The sequence below is a fragment of the Gobio gobio genome, assembly GCF_949357685.1.
Source record: "Gobio gobio genome assembly, chromosome: 1".
Lineage (NCBI taxonomy): Eukaryota > Metazoa > Chordata > Actinopteri > Cypriniformes > Gobionidae > Gobio > Gobio gobio.
In genome coordinates this window covers 41,386,781-41,412,462 of record NC_137097.1, presented here as the reverse complement: position 1 = coordinate 41,412,462, position 25,682 = coordinate 41,386,781, and the positions used below count along the sequence as shown (strand labels likewise).

The 25,682-nt window shown below is 46.4% G+C and overlaps 1 protein-coding gene across 1 annotated transcript; it reads left to right on the top strand.

Moving 5' to 3' along the window:
• Positions 1-2,658: 2,658 nt before the first annotated feature.
• LOC307135723 (scavenger receptor cysteine-rich type 1 protein M130-like) lies at positions 2,659-25,682 on the top strand (the record flags this gene model as incomplete). The annotated part of the gene is made up of 27 exons (XM_079832341.1): positions 2,659-2,741; positions 3,177-3,414; positions 3,529-3,649; positions 3,724-4,060; positions 6,649-6,779; positions 7,066-7,395; positions 7,634-7,933; positions 8,028-8,345; positions 8,778-9,080; positions 9,251-9,565; positions 16,629-16,928; positions 17,017-17,085; positions 17,137-17,331; positions 17,501-17,812; positions 18,815-19,129; positions 19,217-19,579; positions 19,617-19,934; positions 22,541-22,843; positions 22,929-23,012; positions 23,189-23,503; positions 23,607-23,816; positions 23,915-24,010; positions 24,347-24,406; positions 24,977-25,045; positions 25,204-25,263; positions 25,372-25,449; positions 25,633-25,682. The coding sequence occupies 27 exons, from the start codon at positions 2,659-2,661 to the stop codon at positions 25,680-25,682; spliced, it is 5,673 nt and encodes a 1,890-aa protein (XP_079688467.1).

Genomic DNA, 25,682 nt, shown 5'->3' with positions numbered 1-25,682 from the left:
GGTTGAGGAAGCAGTCCGATGGAGGTGACTTCTTCCACTGGTTGTGCTGGGTGACAATGCAGTGGGAAAGGAGCTGGAATCCGTTTCAACAGTCTTGAACACGAAGATCTGTGGGATGCTGATCTCCTGGAGCACCAAAGGGTCCTAAAATCTGGAACACGCAGATGAGGCCCTGAAGTAGGTGCAGAATGTCCTTAATCTGGAACACGCAGATGAAAGAACCTTGAAGTGAAGGTTTGCTCTCCTGAGCTTAACCTCGTTGCAAATGTCTCAGTGTGTCTTCTGACTCTATGGGTCAGACACTCAGGACTTGGTCAATCCGCTTTGCTCTCTCTGGGACGTGCTGTAGTCTCGCTGGACTAAAACTCTGAAAGTAGTGGTTGTTAATGTCTCTTTCCTCACAGGCTGGAGGCTCAGAACGTGGTCGTATCTGTTGCTGCCTCACAAGCTGTAGATTCAGATCCTTGGATCTTTTGTTGTCTCTCTGGATTAACCAGAGGCTTAGAACTTGGTTGCTCTGTCACAGTCTCATCCTCGCCGGACAGACTCAGAACATTACGGTGTATCTGTTATGTCTCTCTTGAAGGGAGACTCAGAATGTGGTGAACTGTTACAGTCTCATCCTTGCTGGGGAGACTCAGAACTTGTTGCTCTGTCACAATCTATCTCAAGGAGAAATTCAGAACAAGGTGTGTCTGTTGAAAGGGTACCTTTATCCTTTTCCGAATAGGAGGAGATTGCAATTTGGCACTTCTCCATTCCAGTGTTGCGATTGGCTGCTGGCATCAGAGGGGGTCCACAGTGAGACTCACCCTCCTTTCTCCTGTGGAACTCATTTGCATACTGTACACAGTTAGAAGTCTTTAAAGTGTCTTTAAAGTTTACCAATGCATTTCTCACTTTCCAAACCACTATCAGAATACCCTTGGCAATATTCTAAACAAATAAAAAACAAATATGATGGGGAAAGATTGAACTGTTCATTCATTTGTTCATTAACAGCTGATTCTGTGTAAAATGTTGCATTACAAATAGCTGTCACTGAGAATACTTATTTCTCTGAGTAAGTATGAAATGGATGTGTGTAGTTTACATCAGTCTTAAGGTTTCCAAACATAGTTATGAATGGATTTAGATGAATCATTGTGGTCTTTGTTTCACCCAGTACTGCTAAGGTCCTGTGGAATTTTTATGGCAGTCATAGACCAGGACACTAGGGATGTGGGTGAAGGGCAGGTACTGCATTTGGGCCAATGAGATGTCTTGTCCTTCCTGGGCTTGGTACAAGAGCTGGTCTTTTTGGCCTCTAAGAGGTGTCTGGATGTTGTCATAGCATCTTATCTGATGGCGTTGGACAGTTTGTTTGTCTCAGTCTACCAAGATCCAATCAAAATGTAGCAAACCTTTGTCCACTGTTATGGACAGAGAGTGGCCCGGCCATAAACTGGGCCCTGGAATGTGCTGTCCACTACACCATGATGTTGTTCAACCCTCGGTAATCAACACGAGGCCGCAGACAACCATCCTTCTTACCCACGAAAAAGAATCCCGCCCCTGCTGGAGAAGAGGAATGGCGGATGAACCCGGAAGCTAGAGAATAAGAAATGTATTTCTCCATGGCTTCCCTCTCAGGAGTAGGAAATTAATATAACTTGCCCTTAGGCGGAGACTTGCCTGGCAGTAGATCTATAGCACAGTCATAGGAACGATGAGGAGGAAGAGAGGCAGCCTGGGACTTACTGAACACTTCCTTCAGGTCAAGATACTCCTCTGGCACGTTAGATAAATTCACCATCTCCTCCTGAAACAGAACTAGACACAGACGAGGCATAGCACTGGTTACTCCAAACTGCGACAGAACTGTGTCCCCAGTCAACCCTGGGGTTGTGTTTCGCCAACCAGGGGTGACCGAAGACGATGGGTGTGTGAGGGGAGTCTGTGAGGAGGAACGTGATAGTCTCTGTGTGGTTGCCAGAAATGATTAGGGTGATCTTGTCAGTGGTGTGAGTGATGTTGGGAAGTGTTTGACAGTTGAGGGCGTGAACAGCAATGGTACTGGAAAGAGGAGTGAATCCACAAGGGCTTGGCAGATGTAAGATGTAAGAGCTTCCCTTCTACTGTCAGGTTCGATCTTTTAATGAACAGTGGTTGAGGAAATTCCCCACCGCTCTACAGTAGAGACATAGTCCTCCGGTCCTTCAGCGCTCTCAGCGTTCGACGAAAAGAACATGGAACGCCTTGTTAGAAATGGTCTGCACAGATCGGGCTCACCCGCATAGCGTTCTGGCGTTGGTATCCGTGGCTCGTGCTGGCTGTTGATACTAGCAGGCTGCTGGGGAACGGATGGCGGAGTGGGCGCAGTGTGCGATCTCAGTTCCTGGATCTGGGTCGAGAGCTCGGACACCTGCGTCACAAGTGCCTGCATCGCCTGAGCCGTGGCGGTTACCTGTTGGTCCTACCGATCCATTCTCTGGTTGCTAGTAGTGAGATAATCCTGTAGCTCAGTCATCCTCGGTGGATCCATTCTGTTGGTCAGATCGTTCTGTTACATTAACTGAAAGAGAGACGGGAGGATCCAATAGCAATTTCAATAACTCTTCATTCCAATACTGTTTGCAACAACTCGCATCAATAGTCCGTAGACCACAGCGAAACACAATGGAAGTGAGACAGGAAGTAAACAGCATTAATGTCAGGGAGATCCCAGGTGAGGCAAACAGGCAGCCACAGGTGTTTGTAGCGTCAGTCCAGGCAAGGCTGTGACGCAGGGAAGCAGTAGGCAACACAGAATCAGCGAACATCCAGGAACCAGAACGGAAGAATTACTCAGGAAACACGAGGAGCACACACACACGAACAAAACCGGGAACAGTCTGAAATTATCTGACAACAAGTGCTGGTAAATTAGTGCAGCAGGTGGAGACGATGAGCTCAGCAATCAATGACCATGCCTCCAACACAGCTGCACAAACACAGAAAGAAGGAGACAATGAATTGATGAACCGTGACAATAAGGTGGAATAACATTCATAGCATAATACTCACTACTCACTACTCTTGAGTACTTTTAAAAGGGCTACTTTTTACTCCTACTTTGAGCTTTTTCAGTACTCTTTCCACCACTGATCGTGTCAGATGCTGTGTACCACAAAACCCTCAAACATGTTTGCTTAAAGTCCTCCTGGACTGGACGATGGGGCGGATGGTGTCAAAGGTGAGCCCAGAGATGTTCTAGAAAAACATGCTGATGTTTTCAAGGATGAACTGGGCACGATGAAAGACATTATAGCCAAGCTCGACATCAAGCCTGATAGTAAGGCCAAGTGTTTCAAAGCTCGTTCTGTGCCATATGCTGTCAGATCAAAAGTTGAAACCGCTCTGGAAGATCTGGTAACCAGTGGAGTCATTGTACCAGTGAGTAACAGTGAGTGGGCTACGTCTATAGTACCTGTGCTTAAAAAGGATGGTTCCATTCTAATTTGAAGTGACTTTAAAGTCACAGTAAACCCGGTACTGTCTGCTGACCAGTATCCACTTCCCCTCATTGATGATCTGTTTGCTGGCTTGGCAGGGGGGAAGCAGTTCCGCAAACTTGATTTGAGTCAAGCCTGCCTACAAGTCGATGAGAACTCTAAGGAGTTACTGACAAGTGTCACACAAAAGGGGCTTTTCAGATACCAGTGTCTTCCTTTTGGTATCAAATCGGCCCCATTGCTTTTCCAGAGGGCCATGGACCAGGTGTTAAGCGGCCTGTGTTTCAGAGGCTGGAGCCCTCTCTGGACTCTGGACGGGAGACAGGGTCTTCTCTGGACACTGGACAGGGACTGGAGACGTCCCAGAACCCTGGACAGGGACTGGAGATGTCCCAGGACTCTGGACAGGGACTGGAGATGTCCCAGGACTCTGGACAGGGACTGGAGATGTCACTGGATGTGGATAGGAGACGTCACGGGACACTGGACGGGGACTGGCTGCATTCTGGACCAGGACGCAACGCTCTCCAGACAACGGATGAGAGCTTTTCTCCAGCTCAGTCCAGTGGTGTCTGGGAGCTCCATGGGCAGATGATAATTTGCCCCAATCCAGAACAGGGACTTCAGTGTCTCGTTGTAATAAGGGCAGTTCTTGGCAAGATAGAACAATTCTTCCACAAAGGCTAAAAACTCAACCTTGCAGCGTAATCCATTTTAGAGTCCGGTCATCTGTCACGGGTAGTGATGTGACATTTGAACCGAAGCATCGGAGCTTGTGTCGAGAATAAATGGGCTTGCCAGATGAAGACCCGGTTCAAGGCTTGTGTTGTTAACGGAGAAATCACGTGACCAATGACAAACGAGGCCTCGGTCTGTACGGAATATGTCATCGGTTCAGTCTGAGTGCTGCTTCGGGTTCGAAACTCGCGCCACCTTGTGGTTGTTGTGGTGTTTCAGAGAAGAGTAGTAGAAGTTTGAGTGTCAGAGAGTCAGAGAGTTGTGTCCTTGTCATTATTTTGGTTCATATGTGTTAGGGCTATATATTATTACATTAGACTATTATACTACAGTATGCTACATTATTACTATTAGGTTAGAGAGTTTTCCTCTATTATTAGGTGTCCTTTGGCATCTGCTGGATAGCATGGTTGATCACAGTAGAAGGAGCTCAAATACAACAGATGCTAGTGTTGAAATGGACCGGCATTTATCGGAAGAAAATCTTACAAAATCTGAGTATCCACTAGTATATTGGTCTCAACAGAATCATCAGCATCCTCATTTTTATGTTCCCCAGCATCCTCTGTTCCTTTTGAAAATATATTTTCCAAGACTGAAGAGGTTTAGAGGTTTAGATTATAATCCTTCCTTAAACCATCCCAAACTGCTTTGTTGCAGTTTGCTCCACTGTATCCTCAGACCCATGGGCACTACACTGCACAATAAACTGTGCACACTGCACTAAAAAACAGTAACAATTCTTAACTTTTCCCACCCCAGACTACTCTGTTGCAGTTAGCTTTATTACGTTCCCTCCACCATAAGCACTGCACTTAACACATTTTTGTTTTTCATACTGTCACTACCCAAACCATTTATAAATATTTAACTAGCAGTGTTTCTTACAGTTGTCTTTGTGCAGGTAAAGTCAGACAGAGAAAGTTACATATTGTATTGTATACCCAGGCAATGGACAAATGTCTGCTCAGGTCATTGGCTCTGGATTAATGGTTTTGTCTGCTATATCTTTGCACAGTAGCTAGATGTCACTAGTTTAGGTCACCTGATGGGGTTTTAGTTTCCTTGCCACTGTCGCCTTTGGCTTGGCTTGCTCAGTTGGGGACACTAAATTTTTCAACTAAAAATCCAAATAAAACTAAATTAACCATATAAACTAAATTACTGATCTAATTACTAATCTAATGCCCACGTTGTCACTGTATGATAATTGAAATGAGCTAGATGACATCACCATTTTCTCTGGAGCGGCTGTACGGCCGAATAAAATTCTGTTGCATTATTTTCCTGTTTAATACTGTGAAGCTGCTTTGAAACAATCTGCATTGTAAAAAGCGCTATATAAATAAAGTTGACTAGACTTGACTACTGAGCAATGATTATTGAGGCTTAGGGTAATTAATCTTTTGGTAAAGCTATTCATTACCCGGTGAACAGACAGAGACTGAGTGAAAAGGGAAGAACTTAAATGGCAAACAGAAACAAGATAATTAACAGGACACAGCTGAACTAAACTAACTAACAAGGAAGCAGACAAGTGGTGGGAAAACTAAGACAAAGGAACATGTGACAAGTAACCTGAAAGACAACACAAACTGACAGTCATGTGACACCGCCGAGATACACAAGGTCAGAAAAGAAAAGAGGTTGAGGGACCAACTAAAGAAGTGTGGGATACTGACCACATCCTTGGAAACTATGCTGTGAATCGCGCAGTTTGGCAGCAACTCTGGCAGAATGTGTCCGTATAATGTGTTTGTGTATTAATGTGTACAGAATGTTTATATACAGTAGGCCTACTGTAGTACAGGCTCTCTCTGCTGGTCACAAGGTGAACAACATGCTTATCTTCACAGAATGAGAGTTATGGTTATTGTGGGCCATCTGAAACCACTTCTGTGGAATTAGGTCAATTTCACATTAGTCAAAGCAATTATTTGACAAGTTTTTACAAAATTAATTTTGTGATGTTTTCCACCCCTCGGTGTGATTACAGCTAAATTGTGCAATGTGCTCTTGCAAGCATTGATTAACTTAATTTTTTAAATGCCATTTACAATAGTATTCATTTTACATTTTACAATAGAGTTCAGTTTATTACTTGTTAACGTCATGCTAACATAATGTATACACTAATAGACAGTGTTTAGGACATTCACAGTTAGTTATCAGTACATTTATCTCGTCTCTGCAGGTGTTGGGCTTAGATGTTATAAATAAACTGGAGAGTTTCCTGTCTCCTGTAGGTCAAATACATTTGTGTGTGTGTTTGGAGAGGAGGAGTTCATCAGCACTGACAGTTAGATATATATGGAGAATGTCATAAAAGCCTCCTCTGATTTGTCACTGAAGTTGTTTGATGATTTCCTCTCATCTGTCTAATAAGGTAACAGTGAGTGTGATTGGAGGGTGTCGGACCTCTTTCTCTCTCATTAAGGTGGCTGAGAGGATGCCTGTACTTCTGTATCATCAGTGCGGAAAAGCTTGTACTGGATGTTGAATTGTTGAAGATGGGGAGATGCCTGATGCTCTTTTTACTGTCTTTGGTTATAATATTCATCACAGCTGGTAAGTACACAAGGAATGAGAGTAGTGAAATTGTTTTCAGAAATTCCATAATGAATTCAGAAATTGTAAAGTGTTCTTCAAATACTTAAAATTAACTTTGACTGTAATGTGGTGCCTCAGATGATAGTATAATAATAATAATAATAATAATAATAATAATAATAATAATAATAATAATAATAATAATAATAATAATAATAAATGCATTTGTTATTTACAGAATATTAGATTATGTATATTTCTCTTCCTCACTTTTCATTCCTTTATCTTTCTCTCATTGTGTCAGCTCTCTCATCATCCGTCCATCTGAATGTGAGGTTGGTTGGTGGTCACAGTCGCTGTGCTGGTAGAATTGAGATTCTTCATAGAGGTCAGTGGGGAACAGTGTGTGATGATGACTGGGATATGCCTGATGCTGCAGTGGTGTGTAGAGAGCTGGACTGTGGAGAACCTGTAGATGCTCTGGGTGATGCTTACTTTGGACCAGGATCAGGACCAATCTGGATGAATTTTGTCAATTGTAGGCGATCAGATTCAACATTGGCGAAGTGTGGATCAGGAGGATGGGAAAAACATAACTGTGATCATAGTAAAGACGCTGGAGTCATCTGCTCAGGTAAAGTATTTTATATATTCTATGTCATATCTGTGTATAAAGTTTTGTGCTCCCATATTGGTTTCTAATACTTAAGTTGATGTTCAATTAAATTAAATTCACAGTTATTTGTATAGTGCTTTTCACAATACATATCGTTTCAAAGCAGCTATTAATTAAAATGTTTCAATATTCAGACATTAAAATATATATATATATAAGCCAATGTTTTGTTAATCTATGTTGTCTTATTCAGAAGTGAGGCTGGTTGGAGGTTCTCGCTGCTCTGGGAGGTTAGAGATACTTGATGATCAGTCATGGGTTCCAGTGTGTGCTGCTGCCTTTGACCAGCAGGATGCAGAGGTCGTGTGTAGAGAGCTGGACTGTGGGGCTCCTGTACAGGTGCTGGGAGAAGCTGCTTTTGGCAAAGGAGACGCTCAGATGTGGACACAAGAGATTCGGTGCAGAGGAAATGAGTCTCAGATTCACCTCTGTCCAACATCACTATCAAATGAAAACAACTGTTCACATGAGCACAATATTGTTTTGCTGTGTACTGGTAAGAGTTCAAAATGAGGAGTTTTATTTCATTTTATTTTGACATTTAAATTTCAACTCATGTTTTCTATTGCCTTTCTTTCTTACATTCCAAGACATAACAAATGTGAGACTGGTAAATGGTAGCAGTCGCTGTGCTGGTAGAGTGGAGGTTCTTCATAGAGGTCAGTGGGGAACAGTGTGTGGTGTTGGCTGGGATTTGGCTGATGCTGCAGTGGTGTGTAGAGAGCTGGACTGTGGAGAACCTGTAGATGCTCTGGATGATGCTCATTTTGGAATTGGTTCAAGCCCAGTCCTAATGAGAATTTCAATTTGTACCGGATCAGAGTCTACACTTAAGAAATGTGGATCCATAAGTGCGGCCTATCATCATGACGAGTGTCTTTCTAAGGGAGCTCTAGTGATTTGCTCAGGTAAGTTAAAAGTTTTGTATTATTATAAAAAAATAACTTGGCGAAAGCAGTCTTCATTTTTTTCTTCCCTGACTGTTTTCTACCTTCTCGTATGTTAAAATAATTGTGAAAATATAAAAAACTAGATTTTTGCTATTAATAATAATTGTAGTTGTTCTTTTTGTCATGAATTGTTATGAATTTGTCTTCATTTGAACAACATTTCCTAGCTTTGCTTACTGTAGCACATACAGCTAAAGAGGAAAGCTATATACAGGGTACAGTAATGAAAATCTTTGCATTTTGCAAGCAGCAGCCATTGATATTGAACAAGAGCCCAAATGCACCTCATGTTCTCCATTCAGGACAGGGCCTTGAAGGTGGAGGAGATGTGTCCTGCTATATACATTTAAAATAAGCCATGATTTTGTTGATCTGTGTTGTCTTATTCAGAAGTCAGGCTGGTTGGAGGTTCTCGCTGCTCTGGGAGGTTAGAGATACTTGATGATCAGACGTGGGTTCCAGTGTGTGCTGCTGCCTTTGACCAGCAGGATGCAGAGGTTGTGTGTAGAGAGCTGGACTGTGGGGCTCCTGTACAGGTGCTGGGAGAAGCTGCTTTTGGCAAAGGACACACTCAGATGTGGACACAAGAGATTCAGTGCAGTGGAAATGAGTCTCAGATTCGCCTCTGTCCAATGTCACCATCACATGAAAGCAACTGTTTTCATGACAACAGTGTTGATCTGGTGTGTGCAGGTTAGAGTATTTTTATTTCTTTTTAATAAACTGAAATAAATGTAATATCCACTAAATCTAGAATACATATTAGTTACATAATATGTTTTTCCTTTTTGGGTGATACTTTTTCTTTCTAATTGTCTGTATCTTTTTCTTGTCTCTCACTATTTTTGTTATTCATTATACAGACAATATTAGAGTAAGGCTGGTTGGTGGTCACAGTCGCTGTGCTGGTAGAGTGGAGGTTCATCATAGAGGTCAGTGGGGAACAGTGTGTGGTATTGACTTTGATATGACGGATGCTGCGGTGGTGTGTAGAGAGCTGGACTGTGGAGAACCTGTAGATGCTCTGGGTGATGCTTATTTTGGATCAGGATCAGGACCAATATGGCCAAATCGCAAGTTATGTACTGGATCAGAATCTACACTGAAGAACTGTGGATCAGTACAATGGGGTTTATATCGGTGTGATCATACTAATGATGCAGGAGTCATCTGTTCAGGTAAGCTGCTCCAAACCCTTATCCTGTTATATTACTCATTGTCCACCTGGCTTAAAGGGAAAGTTCACTCCAAAAATTTAAATTCTTTCATTATTTACTCACCTTCAAGTCAGGCTTTAGAGCAAAAAAAAAGATGGTTTTTTTTTTAAGTTCCAAGATAAAAAGAACAACATAAAGTGGTAAATGAGGTTTGTGCATTATTTTATAAAATTGCATACAATAGCTTTTGTGTGAGTAACAGAACGTCTCGGTTACGTATGTAACCCTCGTTCCCTGAAGGAGGGAACGGAGACGCCACGTCGGAGTACCGACGAATAGGAATCTCGCTCGCGAGAGCCAATCAACTTCGAGTGTAACTAAACGAGCCAATGCACATTGGCATGCAATGATTGCACCAGGTGCTCATGCCACGCCGCGCGGGTATAAATGAGACACAGGTGATTGCATCAAATCAGCCTTTTGCTGAGGAGCCGGGTAGGTAGACAGGCACCCCAGCAGGGTACAGAGGACATGGCGACGGGACGTGGCGTCTCCGTTCCCTCCTTCAGGGAACGAGGGTTACATACGTAACCGAGACGTTCCCATTCAGTCGGTCACTCTCGACGCCACGTCGGAGTACCGACGAATAGGAATCCCTACCAAAGCGCCATGGCTTCTGCCCCCATCCAGTGCCCTGTGTGAGCCACCTGAGCTCTCTTACCTGATGAGACGGGGCTCACACCGGGAAGTCCATCACTGCTGTTCCGCATGACCCGCTCAGTGATTATTGGATAACACTGGGAAAGCGTGCCCTAGAGAAGGGAACGCTGCGGAGCCCACATCGTACCCCGAAGGAGTTATGTGGAGTACAATGCTGAGCCGTAGCCCGCAAGGAGAAGGGGGCTCAGTCCCACTGCAGGGAAGGCTCTCCCAAGGGAAAGACACGGGCTTCCCGTAGGAGCGACCGTGGAAGAAATATGGGATCCCCGCAGGGTCACTCATATGGCCCAAGCCCAATACCGGTTCTCAAGGATTCAGCGGCAAGGGGCCTGATGCCAGACGTTCCGCCACGTCCGGCACCGAGGGCGGTGGAGGACTCCCAGAGTTTGCTTCTGGAGAATATAAGCGCCGTAGCGCAGCAAGCCGACAAGAGCCGGGGCCTCTCAGTGCTTCTACCCGTTTGAGGTGAGAACACAGGAGGAGACCGGCTCTACACGTAGGCTATAGAATCTAGCGAACGTGTTGGGTGTCGCCCAGCCCGCAGCTCTACAGATGTCTGACAGCGAGGCGCCACGTGCCAGCGCCCAGGAGGATGCAACACTTCTAGTAGAGTGTGCTCGCACCCTGAGCGGACAGGGCACACCTTGTGCTTGGTAAGCCAAGGTGATGGCATCCACTATCCAGTGGGCCATCCTCTGCTTGGAGACAGCCTTTCCCTTCTGCTGGCCTCCGTGACAGACAAAGAGCTGATCTGAGGTTCTGAAGCTTTGAGTTCTATCCACGTAAACCCGCAGAGCGCGGACGGGACAGAGCAAAGCTAGGGCTGGGTCTGCCTCCTCCGGGGGCAGCGCTTGCAGGTTCACCACCTGGTCCCTGAAGGGAGTGGTAGGAACCTTGGGCACATAGCCAGGCCGGGGTCTCAACACCACGTGGGTATCACCCGGCCCGAACTCTAGGCACGATTCGTCGACCGAAAATGCCTGCAGGTCCCCTACCCTCTTGATGGAGGCCAATGCAGCCAACAGCAAAGTCTTCATTGACAGAATCTTTAGCTCTGCTGACTGCAAAGGCTCAAATGGGGCATTCTGAAGTGCTCGGAGCACCAGAGCAAGATCCCAAGAGGGTATGGAGGGGGGGCGAGGAGGATTTAACCGTCTCGCCCCCCTAAGGAACCTGACGACCAGGTCGTGCTTCCCAACTGTCTTACCTTCTACATGGTCGTGATAGGCGGATATTGCAGCAACATAAACCTTGAGGGTGGAGGGCGACAGCCTACGCTCCAACCCCTGTTGCAGGAAGGAAAGCACAGACGCGATCGAACATCTTCGGGGGTCTTCTCGGCGAGAAGAACACCACTCGACGAACAGGTTCCACTTCAAGGCGTAAGCCTGTCTTGTAGACGGTGCTCGTGCCGAAGTGATGGTGTTAACTACCTCTTGGGGTAAGTCACCTAGAACCTCCGCGTCCCGTCCAGGGGCCAGACATGAAGCTTCCACAGGTCTGGACGCGGGTGCCAAAGGGTGCCCCGTCTCTGAGTCAGAAGGTCTTTCCTCAGAGGAATCGGCCAAGGAGGGGCTGTCGCGAGGAGCATAAGTTCTGGAAACCAGGTCCGGTTGGGCCAGTACGGCGCCACCAGTAGGACCTGCTCCTCGTCCTCCCTGACCTTGCACAGAGTCTGTGCAAGTAGGCTCACTGGGGGAAACGCATATTTGCGCAGCCCCTGGGGCCAGCTGTGTGCCAGGGCATCCGTGCCGAGTGTACCCTCGGTCAGCGAATAGAACCACTGGCAGTGGGACGTTTCTGGGGAGGCAAACAGGTCGACCTGTGCCACCCCGAACTGTCTCCAAATCAGCTGAACCACCTGGGGGTGGAGTCGCCACTCGCCTGGGAGCGCAGCTCGTGAAAGCTCTTCGGCCACACGGTTGTGCACACCAGGGACATGAACGGCCCGAAGCGACCTCAGACACTTCTGACTCCAGAGGAGGAGATGGCGGGCGAGTTGCGACATGCGACGGGAGCGCAGACCACCTTGTCGGTTGATATACGCAACAGTCGCAGTGTTGTCCGTGCGGACCAGTACATCTTTGCCCCGTAACCGCGCTTTGAGGCGGCTCAGAGCAAGATGCACTGCTAGCAACTCGAGGCAATTGATATGCCAATGCAGGTGCGGGCCCGTCCAAACCCCTGACACTGCATGCCCGTTGTACGTGGCTCCCCAGCCCATGGCAGAGGCATCCGTGAAAACCACAGCGTGCCTGGACACCTGTTCCAGGGGCACTCCGGCCCGAAGGAACGAGGGGTCTGACCATGGACTGAAGGACTGGCGGCAGGCCGGTGTGATGCTCACCCGGTGAGTGCCGCGTTGCCACGCCCATCTCGGGACTCGGCCGTGTAGCCAATGCTGAAGCGGTCTCATATGAAGCAGGCCGAGCGGTGTTACTGCCGCAGCGGCCGCCATATGCCCCAGGAGCCTCTGAAATTGTTTCAGTGGAACCGCCATACTGCCTTGAAACGTGTTCAGGCAGCTCAGCATCGACTGGACACGCTCCTCCGTGAGGCGCGCTGTCTGTTCGACCGAATCCAACTCCATACCGAGAAAAGAGATCCTCTGCACGGGGGCGAGTTTGCTCTTTTCCCAGTTGACCCGAAGACCCAACTGGCTGAGGTGTCTGAGCACCAGGTCCCTGTGTTCGCACAACTGATCCTTGGACTGTGCTAGAATGAGCCAGTCGTCGAGATAGTTGAGGATGCGAACGCCCTGTTCTCTCATGGGCACAAGGGCCCCCTCCGTGACTTTCGTGAAGACACGGGGGGACAGGGACAGCCCGAAGGGCAGGACTCTGTACTGATATGCTCGACCCTTGAACGCAAAGCGCAGAAACGGCCTGTGTCGAGGAAGAATCGAGACATGAAAGTACGCGTCCTTCAGGTCGATCGCTGCAAACCAATCTTGGGGACGGATGCATTCGAAAATGCGTTTCTGCGTGAGCATCTTGAACGGTAGCTTGTGGAGGCTCCGATTCAGGACTCGCAGGTCCAAGATTGGCCGTAACCCACCGGTTTTCTTGGGTACAATGAAGTACGGGCTGTAGAAGCCGGTCTTCATATCGGCTGGAGGGACCGGCTCTATCGCGTCCTTCGCCAGTAGGACAGCGATTCCCGCACGCAGGACATGGGCATCTGCAGCATTCACCGAGGTGAAGCGGACGCCCTTGAACCTGGGGGGGCGCCGGGCGAACTGAATCGCATAGCCGAGCCTGATGGTCCGAATGAGCCAGCGAGACGGACTGGGGAGCTCTAGCCAGGCTCGCAGAGACCGTGCAAGCGGGACCATAGGGACCACCGGCGTACCCACGGTGGGGCAGCGAGGTGGAATGCAGGTACCGGGCTGGGGCGGCTGTCTCGTGGAGGCGGCCCGCAGCGAGGTGAGAGTGTGCTGTGCAACACTTACCTGATTCCACAGGTGGGCAGGAGGAACGTGAGGAGGTCGTCCACTGCTGCCCGCTGGCGAAGGGGGAGGATGAGTGTGGTCCGGCGTTTGACCGGCCACAACTCTCCGAGCCCCCTGAGGACCCAGAGATGGAGGAAATTGCTCTTTTATTGAAAATTTGGGTACCAGAACAGAAACAAAACGGAACACAAAATTCTGACCCTCCCACAAAATTCTCCTCCCGGCCCTCCTCCGGGGGATGGAGCGGTGCGGTCACCGTCTCCAGAAGAGCAGTCCTCCCCATCTCCGGGTCGCCCGTCTCAGGGCCGCTTGCCCTTGCCCCTGCCTTTGCCACCTCTCTTGGCAGGAGCCTGGACGGGCTGGGCGGCCTGCTTGCGCCCGGCTCCACGACGTCGCTTGGGTGGAGGCTGCTGCTGCGACGCGGGAGCGGAGGCAGACGCAGGCGGCCGCCCTCGGCGACGAGCAGACTGAGGTGCTGCCGGCGGCGGGGTGGAGACAGCAGCTGACCGCCGTGGCAGGATGTGACTGATGGCCTCAGTCTGCTTCTGTGCGGCCGAGAACTGCTGGGCGAAGTTCTGGACCGCGTCGCCGAAGAGGCCGGTCTGGGAGACGGGGGAGTTAAGGAACCTGATCTTGTCGGTCTCCCTCATGTCTGCCAGACACAGCCAGAGATGGCGTTCCTGGACCACCATAGTGGACATCGCACGACCCACGGCCCGCGCCGTAACCTTCGTCGCACGAAGCGCGAGGTCCGTTGCGGTTCTCAGTTCTTGGAGAACTGCGGGATCGTGACCACCCTCGTGCAGGTTCTTCAGTGCCTGGGCCTGATGAACCTGCAACAACGCCATAGCGTGTAAGGCGGAGCCTGCCTCTCCACAAGCCTGGTAGGCCTTTCCGATCAGATCGGACGAGTACCTACAGGCTCGGGAGGGGAGACACGGGTTCCCCCTGGATGTGGAGTTAGGGCACAGTTGCATAGCAACGGCCCGTTCCACGGGAGGAACCTGCGTGTAACCCTTTGCAGGTCCGCCATCGAGGGTGGTGAGGGAGGAGGATCCACTGGGCCGGTTTCGGGCAGTAAAAGGTGCCGTCCACGACCTAGTGAGCTCCTCGTGCACCTCCGGGAAGAAAGGAACCGGGGTGGGGCGCTGAGAACCAGCACGGGCCACCCCGAGAAACCAATCATCCAACCTTGAAGGTTCGGGACACGGTGGAGGGTTCCACACGAGCCCGATCTTCTCGGCGGCCCGGGAAAGCATGGCCATCATCTCCGGATCCGTATCGGGCACAGCGGATCTTCCCGAAGGAGCCCCCTGCGCCGACACGTCATCTCCAGAGAAGTCTGACCCTCCCTCCGATGCAGCGATGGACATCTGATCATCAAGGGGAGCCCCTAAGGATACGGATGGTGCACATCTCGAGGACGGCCCACCACGTTCCGACGGCAGCTCTACTGGCTGCGGAGTGCGTGAGGGATGAGGGTTCCCCGGGGGTTGGTTCCCTGGGGGAAGCGCGCTCACCGTAACCCTCAAATCACCCGCGCTACTGCCTGAAGTAACCCTCTGTGGAGGGTTAGATCGAGGCAGAGGCACGGGGACTCCACCCCTTGCGAGATGGAGTCTAGACCGCAACTCTGAGATGGTCATGTTCCCGCAGTGAGAACATGAGTCATCCACCAACGCTGCCTCAGCGTGCTGAACGCCCAAACACGAGATACAGCGTTGGTGACCATCCCTTGGTGACAGGTAACCACCGCATCCAGAAACACACAGATAGAATGTCATCTTGAAAAAGACGCAAGCTCTATCTGTGTTTGCTCTTTCAGAAGGACGCTCTCCTTGGTGCTGAAGCACGCAGGGGGCAGGGTCGCGGCGACACAGTCAGGGGGTGGGTGCAGCCTGACGTGCGCGCTCTCTCACACGAAGGCGCTCTCTTACCAGCCGTAAGAACGGCTTTTCAGCGCTCTCGACCTAGCGCACCGAACCAGCTGTGAGAACAGCCTTTGTGATTGCTCTAGACAAACAACACAGAGAGATGATCCGAAAACCACGCGACCGCTGCTGTGCCGTCACACCAACACCGACTGAAGAGATCGCTTCCGAAAGGCGGCTTCCGTCTTCAGTCAGGACTGCGAAGTAGTGAGTGATATCTGGCGTTACCATCTACCACCCGGCTCCGAAGCAAAAGGTTGATTTGATGCAATCACCTGTGTCTCATTTATACCCGCGCGGCGTGGCATGAGCACCTGGTGCAATCATTGCATGCCAATGTGCATTGGCTCGTTTAGTTACACTCGAAGTAGATTGGCTCTCGCGAGCGAGATTCCTATTCGTCGGTACTCCGACGTGGCGTCGAGAGTGACCGACTGAATGGGAACTAAATTTATTCTTCTTATTATTTAATATTCTACAGCCCACCTTAACCCGCTTCCATTATGTTCAAAAGAGTGGCTACTGGCCAGGATATTCTTTTTTTATTATTATTGTGTTCCATGGAAGAAAATAAAGTCTCATGAATTTAGATTAACATGGGTGTGGGTTCCCTCACAAACATGCAGGATAGGTGAATTGGGGACAGGAAATTGTCTGTAGGTATTAGTGAGCATGTGAATGTGTGTGTAGTCCTGTAATGGACTGGCCATTCATGGGTATTTCTATTTCCATACCTTCACCTTGAGACATGATAGTTCCCCGCATCCCTGCAACCCTACATAGGACAAGCAATTTGGGGGATGGATGGATGAGCAAATGATGACAAAGTTTAAATTCTATTTAAATTCCCTTTCATAAAGCATTTAATAATTTTTCATTGATTCCTTTTCACATTAATAAATGGTTCTGTGTGATAAAAAATTAATAACAAGTACACATTTAGATAACAAACAAAACAGTTATTTATCTCTTGTTACTTCAGGTGTCAGGCTTATCGGAAACTCCAGTTGCTCTGGGAGGTTACAGATACTTGATGATCAGTCGTGGGTTCCAGTGTGTGCTGCTGCCTTTGACCAGCAGGATGCAGAGGTCGTGTGTAGAGAGCTGGACTGTGGGGCTCCTGTACAGGTGCTGGGAGAAGCTGCTTTTGGTAAAGGAGACGCTCAGATGTGGACACAAGAGATTCAGTGCAGAGGAAATGAGTCTCAGATTCACCACTGTCCAAAATCATTACATAAAAACAGCTGTTCACATGATAATTACCAGGCGCTGTTCTGTGCTGGTAAGAAATAAAATATGAGCTTATTATTCTTTTTTATTATTCTTCCTTATACGCATAGTCTATCTCTCTTTATTATTCTGTCACTTAGATAAAAAGAGTGTGAGGTTGGTTGGTGGTCACAGTCGCTGTGCTGGTAGAGTGGAGGTTCATCATAGAGGTCAGTGGGGAAAATTGTGTGGTGATTTTTGGGATATGACTGATGCTGCAGTGGTGTGTAGAGAGCTGGACTGTGGAGAACCTGTAGATGCTCTGGGTGATGCTCAGTTTGGATCAGGATCAGACCCAATCTGGATGAGTAGTGTATTATGTACTGGATCAGAGTCTACACTGAAGAACTGTGGGGCATCAGGATGGAGTGTAAATTTCTGTAATCAGGCTTCAAATGCCGGGGTCATCTGTTCAGGTAAATAACGCTGGACTTTTTTCTATATTTTTTGTATAGTAGGGTGTTTTATGTGGAAAACATTGTATTGTATCAACATATTTGTGTCTGATGCATTTTTTTTCTGCATTATGTATGTATTGTTTGTGTTTTTGTATAATGTGCACTATGATACATGTAATTTAAACAGGTCATAAACCTTCCAGACTTGCTGCTGGCTCTCATCTTTGCTCTGGGAGGTTAGAGATACTTGATGATCAGTCGTGGGTTCCAGTGTGTGCTGCTGCCTTTGACCAGCAGGATGCAGAGGTCGTGTGTAGAGAGCTGGACTGTGGGGCTCCTGTACAGGTGCTGGGAGAAGCTGCTTTTGGCAAAGGACACACTCAGATGTGGACACAAGAGATTCAGTGCAGAGGAAATGAGTCTCAGATTTCATTCTGTTCGATATCATCACAGAAACACAACTGCACCAGTGACAATAATGTGGGCCTGATATGTTCTGGTAAAGAATCAATTTTCAGTGTGTCTTTTATTTTTGATGTAAGATTTATATGATTGTTTAGTTCTTGTTGTTGTTTTTTTTTGTATTGTTGGTGAATAGTTAAAAATACACGCTGTAACTTTTTTGTTCAAAATTAACAAAATATAAATAATGAGCGATTACATCATAAACCCAACTTCCAAAACAGTTTTTGTCTTACCCTGTAGGCGCAGATTTATGTTTTTGCTGGTGGGTTCCACCACGCAAAATGCATGCTTGTTTTGCGACAGAGCCCTGACACTACTGTATTGACTTGTCGAGCCGTGTGCTATTCTGTCCACATGAGCTGTCTTGTGTGTGGGAGTGGTGTTCGGATCCTGGCACTTTGGTCTACTTTCAGTTCTGTGGCAGGATTCTGACATTCATGCTCTGTGTGTTTGTCGTCTGTTGTGAGCACACGGTTTTTCACCTGTTCTCATGCGCTCTGTTATGTTGTGTGTGTGTGTGTGTGTGTGTGCAGCTTCGAGTTTGCTTGAACCGTACACTCTTCTGTCTGTGTGTGTTGTTGTGTTCTGTGTAGCACGCAGTTCGTGTTTACATCGGTCGCGTGCTTTCATGTCATGTCATGTTTTGTCTTGTGCTGTGCGTGCTTTCTTGTTGTCATCTTTGGTGTGAACACACAGCTTATACGTGTGTTCTCTGTTCATGTTTCCTTGTGCCATGTGCTCTACTGTCTATTGTCTAATCTGATTATTGTTTCACTTTATTGCTCCCTATTTATTCTCCTTGTATTTACAGTTCTTTGCCAGATCGTCGTCATATGTTACCTGTCGATGTTCTGTCTGTTCTGTCCTGCTTTCCCACTCTGGGTATTTTTGTTTGTTTTGTTTTATTTTTATTATTATTATTAAAAGCCCATTATTTATCTCCATATTGAGTCCTATTGAGTCAGTTGACAGTTGTAGGCCTATCATAGATATTTTTGTATTGGGCCTTGTCATGACAAAAGTTTTTTTTGCACAGGTTACATGGATCTCAGACTGGTAAACGGCTCAGACTCTTGTTCTGGAAGAGTGGAGCTTTGGTTCCTCAATGATTGGGGCACAGTGTGTGATGCATGCTGGGATATGAGAGCTGCCAGTGTCCTCTGTAGACAGCTGAATTGTGGGATTGCTATGTCTGTTGTGGGATCAGACTGGTTTGGAGAGGGAAGTGGTGATATCTGGGCTGATGTGTTTGATTGTGACAGGAATGAAACAAAACTCTCAGAATGTGCAATCTCTTCATGGAGTCGAGCTGAGTGTTCTCATAGACGAGATGTTGGAGTCATCTGCTCTAGTGAGTGGATTTTATTGAGAAAAAAAAAACTTAAATACATAGATTACCTTGCTATACCTTGATAAATATGCCACATCTTTCACTCAGATTCCTCTCTGGCTGTTCATGATGGTCTGGTGCGGTTGTCTGGAGAGAGACAGTGTGAGGGGGAGGTGGAAGTTTCCGTCCATCAGGTCTGGAGGAGAGTTCTGCTGGACTCCTGGAGTCTCACTGAATCCTCTGTGGTCTGCAGACAGCTGGGCTGTGGCTCTATGCTGAACTTCTCCGGCTCCTCTTCATCCAGTCCTGAATACAGTCATGAGTGTGTGACAGGCTTCCAGTGCTCTGACAGTGAAGCTCATCTGGGGAACTGCAGCTCTCCACAAACTCTCAACTGCAGCTCCACACAACAGCTCTCCATCTCCTGCCTTGGTGAGAAGAGCAACATCTGGGCAGATTCTTCTGTTGTTAGTGATCAATAATGTGTTTTTCTATCTCTGAATATCAGATCACAGGTCCATCAGGCTGGTGGGTTCTGGGGTAGACTGTGCAGGAAGGCTGGAGGTTTTTCACAGCGGCTCATGGGGGACAGTGTGTGATGACTCCTGGGATATTAAAGATGCCCATGTGGTGTGCAGACAGCTGCAGTGTGGAGTGGCCCTCAGTAACCAGCAGGTACCAACCTGGTTTGGTCCTGGTTCTGGACCCATATGGATGGATGAGGTGGAGTGTGAGGGGAATGAGACGTCCCTGTGGAACTGCTCTTCTCCAGGCTGGGGAAAACATGACTGTCAACATAAGGAGGATGTAGGAGTCATGTGCTCAGGTAAACATGCATATATACACTGATCAGGCATAACATTATGACAGGTGAAGTGAATAACACTGATTATCTCTTCATCACGGCACCTGTTAGTGGATGGGATATATTAGGCAGCAAGTTAACATTTTTTCCTCATAGTTGATGTGTTAGAAGAAGGAAAAATGGGCAAGCGGAAGGATTTGAGCAAGTTTGACAAGGGCCAAATTGTGATGGCTAGACGATTGGGTTAGAACTGCAGATCTTGTGGTGTGTTCCCGGTCTGCAGTGGTCAGTATCTATCAAAAGTGGTCCAAGGAAGGAACAGTGGTGAACCGGCGACAGGGTCATGGGCGGCCAAGGCTCATTGATGCACGTGGGGAGCGAAGGCTGGCCTGTGTGGTCCGATCAAACAGACGAGCTACTGTAGCTCAAATTGCTCAAGAAGTTAATGCTGGTTCTGATAGAAAGAATATACAGTGCATAGCCGCAGACCAGTCATGCTGACCCCTCTCCACCGCCAAAAGCACCAACAGTGGGCACGTGAGCATCAGAACTGGACCACGGAGCAATGGAAGAAGGTGGCCTGGTCTGATGAATCACCTTTTCTTTTACATCACGTCGATGGCCGGGTGCATGACTGCGTGTGCGTTGCTTTCCTGGGGAACACATGGCACCAGGATGCACTATGGTAAGAAGGCAAGCCGGCGGAGGCAGTGTGATGCTTTGGGCAATGTTCTGCTGGGAAACCTTGGGTCCTGCCATCCTTGTGGATGTTTCTTTGACACGTACCACCTACCTAAGCATTGTTGCAGACCATATACACCATTTAATGGAAACAGTATTCCCTGGTGGCTGTGACCTCTTTCAGCAGATAATGCGCCCTTCCACAAAGCAAAAATGGTTCAGGAATGGTTTGAGGAGCATGAGTTTGAGGTATTGACTTGGCCTCCAAATTCCCCAGATCTCAATCCAATCGAGCATCTGTGGGATGTGCTGAACAAACAAGTCCTATACATGGAGACCAACACAACTTACAGGACTTAAAGGATCTGCTGTTAACATCTTGGTGCCAGATACCACAGCACACCTTCAGGGGTCTAGTGGAGTAATTTCCTCGACGGGTCAGGGCTGTTTTGGCAGCAAAAGGGAGACCAACACAATATTAGGAAGGTGGTCATAATGTTATACCTGATCGGTGTATATATATATATATATATATATATATATATATATATATATATATATATATATATATATATATATATATATATATATATATATATATATATATATATATATATATATATATACACTCACCTAAAGGATTATTAGGAACACCTGTTCAATTTCTCATTAATGCAATTATCTAATCAACCAATCACATGGCAGTTGCTTCAATGCATTTAGCGGTGTGGTCCTGGTCAAGACAATCTCCTGAACTCCAAACTGAATGTCAGAATGGGAAAGAAAGGTGATTTAAGCAATTTTGAGCGTGGCATGGTTGTTGGTGCCAGACGGGCCGGTCTGAGTATTTCACAATCTGCTCAGTTACTGGGATTTTCACGCACAAACATTTCTAGGGTTTACAAAGAATGGTGTGAAAAGGGAAAAACATCCAGTATGCGGCAGTCCTGTGGGCGAAAATGCCTTGTTGATGCTAGAGGTCAGAGGAGAATTGGCCAACTGATTCAAGCTGATAGAAGAGCAACTTTGACTGAAATAACCACTTGTTACAACCGAGGTATGCAGCAAAGCATTTGTGAAGCCACAACACGTACAACCTTGAGGCGGATGGGCAACAACAGCAGAAGACCCCACAAGGTCCCACTCATCTCGACTACAAATAGGAAAAAGAGTCTACAATTTGCACAAGCTCACCAAAATTGGACAGTTGAAGACTGGAAAAATGTTGCCTGGTCTGATGAGTCTCAATTTCTGTTGAGGCATTCAGATGGTAGAGTCAGAATTTGGCGTAAACAGAATAAGAACATGGATCCATCATGCCTTGTTACCACTCTGCAGGCTGGTGGTGGTGGTGTAATGGTGTGGGGGATGTTTTCTTGGCACACTTTAGGCCCCTTAGTGCCAATTGGGCATTGTTTAAATGCCACGGCCTACCTGAGCATTGTTTCTGACCATGTCCATCCCTTTATGACCACCATGTACCCATCCTCTGATGGCTACTTCCAGCAGGATAATGCACCATGTCACAAAGCTCGAATCATTTCAAATTGGTTTCTTGAACATGACAATGAGTTCACTGTACTAAAATGGCCCCCACAGTCACCAGATCTCAACCCAATAGAGCATCTTTGGGATGTGGTGGAACGGGAGCTTCGTGCCCTGGATGTGCAGCCCACAAATCCCCATCAACTGCAAGATGCTATCCTATCAATATGGGCCAACATTTCTAAAGAATGCTTTCAGTGCCTTGTTGAATCAATGCCACGTAGAATTAAGGCAGTTCTGAAGGCGAAAGGGGGTCAAACACAGTATTAGATTATTAAAAAATAATAATATATATTATAATATATATAATAATATATATACACAGTATTATATATATAAAAAACACATTTCCCCACTCTTTTAAAATGTACATTTTTACTTTTTTTTAAACTTCTGTATAGAGTTTAAAGAGATCAGGTTAACTGAGGGCTGTGAAGGGAATGTGGAGGTTTTCTACAATGGTTCCTGGGGAAATGTGTGTTATAATAAGATGGACAGAGACACAGTGAGTCTGATCTGTCAGGAGCTGAACTGTGGAAGATCTGGTGCTTTTTCTGGTTCTACACCAAGACTGGAATCAGCTCCTAACTGGCTGGATGAAATGAAATGTCGACCACATGATTCCAATCTGTGGCAGTGTCCATCTTTACCCTGGGGACAGAATGACTGTGACAGAGATGAAGTGGCCAAAATCACCTGCTCAGGTAAGACTGATACAATCTGCATCACTAAACACAGCAGTAATCCTTTATATGAATTGTGTATATAATATTTAGATTGTGATTACAGAATGGGAGAGTCATGAGTCCCTTCATTTGTCTTGCATCACATCTCCACACCAGAGACGGTGTATGGCTCCTACTGTAGTGAACAGTAAGTTAATTGGATGTAGAAGAACATAAAAATCATAACAGCCATATGTGAAGTATGTATGTGATTTTGTTCTGGGTACACCAACAGGATAAAATCTATCTCACACCACACACACCACTGTAGGTGTCACTGTTCTGACATAACTCTGTTGTGCAATAATGTGTCTCTGATTTTAGAGCGTTTTCCTCTCAGACTGAGTGGAGGGGAGGGCCGGTGCTCTGGGAGGCTGGAGGTGTATCATAATGCTGTGTGGGGCTCAGTCTGTGATGATCAGTGGGACATCAGCGATGCTCAGGTGGTCTGCAGGCAGCTGGGATGTGGAGCAGCACTGAGGGCTGATGGGAATTCAGCCTTTGGTGCTGGTGAAGGTGTTGTGTGGCTGAACAGAGTCGAGTGCAGAGGGAATGAGATTCACCTGTGGGTCTGTCCTCTCTCCCTGAAGAACCACACTGACTGCTCCCACAAAGAGCACGCTGGACTCACCTGTGCAGGTCACAGCAACACATCGAACGATATTATTCATTTTTACATCATTTTAGTGTTAATATTTATGCATTTTTATGATTTTAAATATGTTTTTGTCTGTTTTGCCAGATTTGTCAGTGTCCACTACTCCTGCCGCAACAACATCAGCTTCTCCTCCAGTTTCTCAGACAGTGCGCTCAAGCTCAACATCAGTCACTCCTCCACAAACTCCTCCAGCAGCGTCTCTCTCCGTGCTTGTGATTGTACTGGGAGTTGTGCTACTATTGCTCTTAGTGCCACTGCTTATACTGATTCAGCAGAACAGAGTGATGAGGAGAGGTGGGAGAGATCCAGAGACTTTCATATTGTGTCTTATTCAGTGTGTGATCAGTCATGTGTTGTGAACTGACAGCAGGTTTGTCTGTCTACACTCACAGCTCTCTCTAAGAGTCGAAACAGGACGACGACTGAGGCCGTTTATGAGGAGCTTCATCACAGCCCCACTAATAGACGCAGTCTCTTCACTCAGAGGGGTGAGTAAATGTCAGAGAGTCTGATTTGTGGAGATCAAAAGGGGAATCACTTTAGTCATAGTGGTGAGTAGAGTAAATCACACTCTGAAATGATAGTGTTAGTGTTGTAATTCAAAGGAAGTGGGGGTTTTGGCTGACTTACGATTATGAATGATAGGTAGACTTTTGGGCTGCTGCGGTCTTGTGTTGTGTTGTTTTTTAGGTATTTTTAATGTTTGTGAACTGTTTTTATGTATGTATGTTGGTCTTGTTGCAAAACAAATTGCCCTTCGGGGACATAAACGAATAAAGTGAAGTGAAGTGAATGTGTCTGATGGATCTACTTCTCCATAATAGGAAGCGTCCTTTCTGAAGAACAGCATTCTGGGTATGAAGATGTTGATGAGCTTCTTTCAGGTTAGAGGGCTCAAATACAACAATCTTATCTGCTACATACAGAAATGAACGGATATTAAATTAATTAAAACATTCACTTAGCAGGTTATCTTAAGTGAAGTTATTAAACGGAATTTCGTAATTAATACGAAGGTATAAAACCAGCAGCTTACCTCTTCCCGTTGTTAGTTCTTGCAGCATCCCTCCACCTCCCCATCTCCTCCTTTTTGTACAATTTTGCCTGTTATAGGGGGGCAATCGGAGCTCGGGTAGAATATCCTCTCCGAGCCCCTCTATAGGAGACAGCAAGCCAAATCTGTTTACCACTTTCACTAAGATTATATGGGCACACAAACTCGTGAACTGAGTTTAAATTAAATAAACCATTCAGCATGTAATAATTCAGATAAGGAATCTTTTTGTTTCATTTTATCTACGCTTTTTTTTTTTCATCAACACCACTGAAGGGCCAGAAGGTCAGTGACCAATTTCACTAAATTTACATTTAAATTAAGAATTAAATTAACTATTGGGTCTCTGAATAGTGAAAGCAGTTTTTGTTTATTTCCTCCTCGCTGTTAACTCATTTAGAAGAGCAGCAAGTCACACCTGAGGATTATGATGATATAATCACTGTTGGACTGAGATCTCGTGATACAGGTTTTTTTTCTTATTATTATTTCCACAGATTTTAACAATATAGATCTATATGCACTTATTAGACTGATTAGACACATGCATATGTTTCAAAATCCCAAATTTTGTACATTTAATGGATGCATTTAATTTTTCATTATTTTGTCTATTTGTCGATTTAGACTTGCCAGAAAACTATAATGATGTCATCATTGTACCACAATTCTCCAATGATAGAGCAGGTGTGGGTTTCATATTACTCTCTCAAATTACACGATTTTTGTTTGTTTGTTTGTCTTTAAATTATAGTGTCATATGAACTCCTGTAATTGATGTATAACTAATAATAGAAACATTTATATCAGAGGGTGTTCAGGAGGAGTATGATGATGGGAAGAATGTCAAGGAGTATATGAGTGACGGGTTTGGTACATTACTGACACCTTTTTACCTTACACTGAATTTACGTTTAGTTTTTATAATCACTTTATAATATTAATTTCTGTGATCATGATAGCTTATTTAACTTGACCGTCAATATTGATGTGTTCTTCTATAATACTTTTTAAAGCATATATTGATACATTTATTTGCTCTTTGTTTTCTAATAGACTATGATGATGTGGGAGAGGAGCCAGGAAAACAGGGAGGGACTGTATAA